Source organism: Coloeus monedula (assembly GCF_965178545.1).
Source record: "Coloeus monedula genome assembly, chromosome: 6".
NCBI classification, from domain to species: Eukaryota; Metazoa; Chordata; class Aves; order Passeriformes; family Corvidae; genus Coloeus; species Coloeus monedula.
The window spans coordinates 28,538,751-28,544,750 of NC_138786.1; the positions used below are offsets into that span (position 1 = coordinate 28,538,751).

General features: G+C 42.0%; 1 protein-coding gene across 1 annotated transcript in view; it reads right to left on the reverse strand.

Annotated features, from left to right (window-relative positions):
- PAPLN (papilin, proteoglycan like sulfated glycoprotein) overlaps positions 1 to 5,681 on the reverse strand; it is a gene marked incomplete at both ends in the record, with an annotated part of 42,291 nt that extends 36,610 nt beyond the window's left edge. The window contains 2 exon segments of the mRNA XM_082282969.1: positions 5,547 to 5,594; positions 5,597 to 5,681. Coding sequence (XP_082139095.1) covers positions 5,547 to 5,594; positions 5,597 to 5,681 — 133 coding nt within the window.
- Between the last annotated feature and the right edge of the window lie 319 nt (positions 5,682 to 6,000).

Sequence of the window (6,000 nt, forward strand, 5' to 3'; positions counted from 1 at the left end):
TTCAGATGTAAAAGCTACTAAAAAAGTTCAGTTGCATCAAATTCTGTGTGCAAATTAGCAATGAACAGGGGAAACAGAACTGGGAAAACAAGCACAGATAAACTTCTCTCCCTAAATACTGAGTGCCAATCATAAGATTCATAAGAAAATGAAAATATAGGAGCTTTTTATATGAAAAGACTTTCATTAATTTCAGTTAATCATTTTTAGGAAACTGAGGGAAGACTATGTACCCTCTATCACCCACATGTGCTACTACTCTTCCTATTCAAATCAAAGAAGAAACAACCTGGGGATACCCTCCAGAAGAGGTAAAGAATGCTCTCTGTACTGTAGAGGCTAGAGGCCAATGACCAAATCAGGCTGGATCTGTGTCACACCCTACCAAGCGTCATATCCTTTCTCAGGGGGAGCACAGGCAAGAAGAGATCCTTTTGCTGCAAGATCCACACACACAAACAGCCAGGTTCTCCTGAATGACCTTATAATGTGCCCACAGCACTAGGAAAAGGCATTGTGAAAGCAGTATCTTCCTTGAATGGTGTTGGTATCAGAGGTAAATATTTGAGATCAGCTCCTGTTCCTACTACTCAGAGGAAAAAGAAAAATCTCCTCCCCAGCTCTCCTCTCTCACATATTCCATTTCCAGGCACCTCTCAGGTCCACGGATATGGCCTTGAAAATCTAAACCTTGTTCTGCTGCTAATGAACTGTCTGCTAGCTATTTCTAGCATCTGAGCCAAGAGGCAGACAGGGAGCTGGGACCAAACCACACAAGGCTCCTGGAGAAGAGGCTACAGGAGCACGTCACTGGGGCTCCCATTCCCCAGGTAGTTAGTATCTCGGATGTTTTTAGCCAGTTAGGACAAAAAGATTCTCTGAGTAGACAACCATAGTCAGAATCCAATGTATGGGGCAACCCTGTGCATCAAAGCAGCAAGAGGTTATAGCTCTGGTGCTTGCTTGTACTTTTGTGCCATTGCACTTGCATGGAGATTGCTTTCATATGTCCCAAATTTAGCATTAAAATGTTTAGACCATCCAGCCCTATTAAACTAGTCAAGAGATTCCAGGAAGCATCATCAGAAGGAAGAACAGGGCTGTCTGTATCCTATGAAAATCCCCACTGGAAAACAAATATTGTATTTGATTATCTGAACATCAACAAACTTGTTATTTTAAAATCCTCCTCAGATGTAGAATTCAGCATTGATTCCTTTCACCTTAGTTTCAACCACAACAGATGGGACTGAAGAATCTGTCTGAAACCTTAAAAAAAGGGTCAAGTTCTGTTTCTGGATTTAATGGCCTTTTAACTCCTTGTAGGACCTGGGGTACAGCAGCACATGTTTATTCTGCCTGTTTGCCATTCTTCTCACTGCAGGCTGGACATGCAGGGGAAGAAATGAAAAGGACAGTGTTTTACTGTGCTTTCACTCGTAACAACAGCAGCTGCTGCTCCCTGAACCTCCTGCCCATCTCCAGTTTTCTTCAACCCTCCCCAGCTTCCTTTTCCCACTGTGTGCTAGAACAGCATCTCCACCCCTCCTCCACCCAGAAACAGCAGCAGGGCCTGAGGGGAAATGGTGACTTTATGCTCAAGCTATGGAACAGCTGCTGGAAAGCTCACAAGGAGGAATTCCTGCCATAGTGCTAAAATATGAAGTTATCTCAGGGAGAGGGTTTATGAGTTCACAAGTAAGGAGCAACCAGAATCTTTAACCAAAAATAGAAGTATGCCCAGCTGAAATCTATGCCCATACACCAGAAGAGATTCAAATTGTCTAGACAGTCACATCTGGCATTAACTGCTCGTGTGAGATGAATAAAAGTCTTAAAAAGTGAGGAGTGGTTCCAGCCATCTGTGAGCTTGGTCAAAAAGAATTGGCTTCAGAGTTCAGCTCTGGACTGTTTTCTATAAAAGATGCTGACCCAAGCTTCTCCAAACACTGAAGAAGTTCAAACTGGAATCTAACTTTAGCAACTTGGGAACCTTCTATTCCAAAACAGGAGGGTGGGAGGGTGAGAGGACTACAGAGGGCATAGCTGCAATTTCCTAACTGAACAGAACACAAGAACTCCACTACCACTGGAAACTGGGATAAGCACCCTTATTTTCAGGGCTTGACGCTGAACCCACTTAGGAAAGAAGTTCTTGCCTTTATAAACAGAAGTTCTAGAAAATGGGCAGACTTGGAGACTTCTCTATAGTGGAGCCAGCGGTGAGCTGCTGTAAAAATATTTTATTTAGTTAGAAACTCTTGTCCGGGTCCAGGCAGACTTAGCAAGATCAGTCAAATCTTCATGGAGACCAGGAATATGTTTTAGAATCAAGGATAGTTTTAATGACTCCTATGTTTACTTCACGTGTGTAAACCCTGCCTTCCAATGCACAAATAAGATTGCTTACTTAAACTTGGCCACTTTTCCAAACAACTTCTTAACATCCATGTCCCTGGGGAAACAAGACCTACGTTGCCTGTATATATATATGAAAAAACAACTTTGAATCAGTTGTCTAATTTCAGGGTCTCAAAAGCAATAAAGTTACATTTTGAGGTAAAAGATACTGGACCAGGATGAAGAGATGTGTTGAACTTTTAATCCATTTAGGTGATGAGTTTTTCTTTTCAACAGGAAGGAAATCCAAACTTAAAAGTAATGTTATGAATAACTCAGCCTTGTGTAAGCAAGAACTTAAGCTGTTTAGGTACTACAGAATCAGATCACAAAGTCAGAATAAAACAAGTTTCATGAGTTCCATTACTTACACATTTATCAGGTTTTCTCTATTCTTTTTGAAAATAATTGGAAAGCCAGTGTTATGTGGGTCTTTTCTGTTTAGCACAAAAGGCAGACCAGCCTTCTTTGGCCTGTGAACCACATCTCTAAATCATCTTTGGCCAAAGACACATATCACAGGTGTGGGTCAGGGATTGTTCTAGGAGTGGTTCATAGGCAGAAGACCCCTTCAGGGTTCCACTTGCCTAATCTAGATGAGATTTATCTGGACATGCAGGGAAAGTGGCAAAGCCATCCAGCATTACTGACTTTGGCAGGTCCTTAGAAGCCATTTCATCTCCCTGATGGGAATTTGAATTACCCAGTATGGATCTATCATTCCCTTTGAAGTAACCCTGACACAGAAAGCTGCCTTTGCATGCACAGCTTGTGAGATACAGGTTGGCCATCCTGGCAATAAATATTTACCTGTTGCAATATCAACAGAAATGGCTTATTGTAAAGTTTAGCACATCCAGCACTAAAGCAAATGTTGCCACAGGGATCCTACTACTCACACCTTTTCAGAAATTCCTTCCCTTTCCTCCACTCCCCTTTAACAGATCAGATCTCACTTTGATGTTTTATTTTTAGAAGTTTGGTTGAAGGAGGTGGGAAGCCAGAAAGGATGATGATATGTTGCCTGGTTATTCACTGACATAAATTTTTTGAGTCATTGACTCAGAGCAAAGTCTTTGAGCTTTTACATTCACTACATTTTCTAAAGACATTATTACTTTTTCTTTGCTTTAAAAAACATCCAGCATATCTTTGTTCCAGCGTGCTTTTGTTTGTCTTGACAACTGAGAAGCACCTTTTAAGTTTTTGCTGGAAGAATTAAAAAGGGAAAACATACCCGCACAGAAAGAAGCTGAGATGAAGATTGGGACAGAAAGGGGCTCTATGGAGCAGGGATCAAGGACAGGGAAAAACCTCCCTTTGCTTAGGATGTGAGCTGAGTGGAGAGAGCAGAAGGATGACATGATACAGCCTAGAGGAACCAGGAAACAAATCACCACTTCAAGCAGATGATATCACATTCAAGATACTTCTTAACATGCCTGTTTTCTTCCCCAACCACAGTAAGCCATCCTTTTTTGGACAATTTTTCAAAGAAGATCCTGGGCCTTATGTCCTTGGGTTGGGGCAGATAAGCTAAATAATGTCCATGTGCCCGTTAAAACAGAAGAATGCTGAATTGCCTTTGTCTTGACCATGCAATGAACCACATTCATAAAGAGCTGTTTGTATACAAAGCAAGGGGTAAATGTTTATAAATGAGTTTAAGCACAAGACTGGCTGAAAGGGCTTAATGGGAAAGGAGAGAAAATAAAGAAAGCACAGATTGTCTGAGCAGACGTTTTACGGCAGTGTCTTTACCGTTGGTATCCAGATTTACTTATTCATTCTAAATACGTACTAGAAGTTGAAGAATCCTCATCAAGAAAGTTATCCCAGTGAGATATACTTTCAGCCATGTTAGGCATATTATGACAGACAAACTTTCAGCTAGAATAACTTTAAAATTCACCTTGCTAAATGAAAAGAAAAAAAAAGTTAGAAAAACTTACTAACAAGCACAACAGCAGAGCACCAGCTGGCTGGAGAACTGAGTAGTGGTAACACAGAAGCATCTTCAAGCCTGATTTATCAATGGTTTTCAACTCAGCCTTCAGCCTGATTCCTAACAGGCACATTAATCTGCACTAGGCCATCACTTCACGTGGCTGACACAGACTGACAGTGTTTTCTACAGAGGACTTCTACAGCAAAGCAGGATTCAGCAACACCTGGGGAAGCCACAGCAGCCTCTGAATACTGAAATCACACAAAACAGTAGCTGAAAAACCATCAGGCTCAAGAGCAAGATCAGCACACAGATTCTAGTAAGGCCTCACACCATACCCTATCAGTGGGTGGAGAAGATGCAGACCTGCCTTATTCTTGCTCTCCAAAATCCACAATGATGTATCTCAGGCTTAGGGCAGTGAAGCAGCATCTTCCAAGCAAATCTAATCACTATGCCAGCCCTTTGCAGGAGCTAATAGAGTATTTCATGAGGGCAATTTTCTGTCTACCTATTAATATCAGCTCAGATTCAATTTTATGCAACTAGCCTCCCACTATTAGATTTGCAGCCAGAGATTTATTATAAGGAGTAAAGATAGGATTCTGCTTTCTATTTTGGTAGTCTCACTGTGCTTAGCTGTTAATTAAATCTGGGAGCATGTAGGGATAATGACAAGCACACAGACTGATTTAGACACTGCAAAAAGAAGCCACACACTGCCTATGGAAAATACATGACAAGGATATAATACCCCAAACACAAATTGAAGAGGAATGGCTAACAGTCTTTATATTATATTTATATTAAGCTGTGACTGCCCTGTCACAGCTTAAGCTTCATTTCTATGAGTTATTTAGCCTGACCTGAAATATTAACTGACACTGAGCACTGCTGCTGTTTATAAATAATAGAATGGATTGGGTTGGAAGGGACATTAAAGATCATTTAGTTCAACCCCCCTGCCATGGGCAGGGACACCTTTCACTAGACCAGGTTGTTCAAAGCCCCATCTGACCCAGCCTTGAACACTTCCAGGGATGGGGCATTCCCAGTTTTTCTGGGAAATCTGTTCAGTGCCTCACAACTTTCTGAGTAAAGAATTTCCTCCTAATACTTAATCTAAATCTCCCCTCTTTTTGTTTAGCACCATTACCCCTTGTGCTATCACTATCTGCCAACATAAAACGTCACTCACCATCTTTTTTTAAGTTCCTTTTAAATACCAAAAGGCAGCAATAAGGTGTCTCTGGAGCCTTCTCTTCTCCAGGCTGAGCAATCCCAGCTGTCTCAGCCTTTCTTCATAGAAGAGGTGCTCCAGCCCTCTGAACATCTTGTGGCCTCTTCTAGGCTTGCTCCAGCAGGTCTGAGGACACCAGACCTGGACACAGTATTCCAGATGGGGTCTCACAAGGGTAGAACAGGAGAATCCCCTCCCTTGCCCTGCTGGCCACGCTGCTTTGGGTGCAGCCCAGGATGTGGTTGGTTTTCTGGGCTATGAGCACATACTGTCAGTTCATGTCCAGCTTTACATCCATGAGAACTGCCAAGTCCTTCATAAGGACCATGTCAGAAGCCTTACAGAATTCTAGGTAGATTACATCAGTCAGTCCTCCCTTGTCAACCACTGCAGTCACTCCACCACAGAAGGG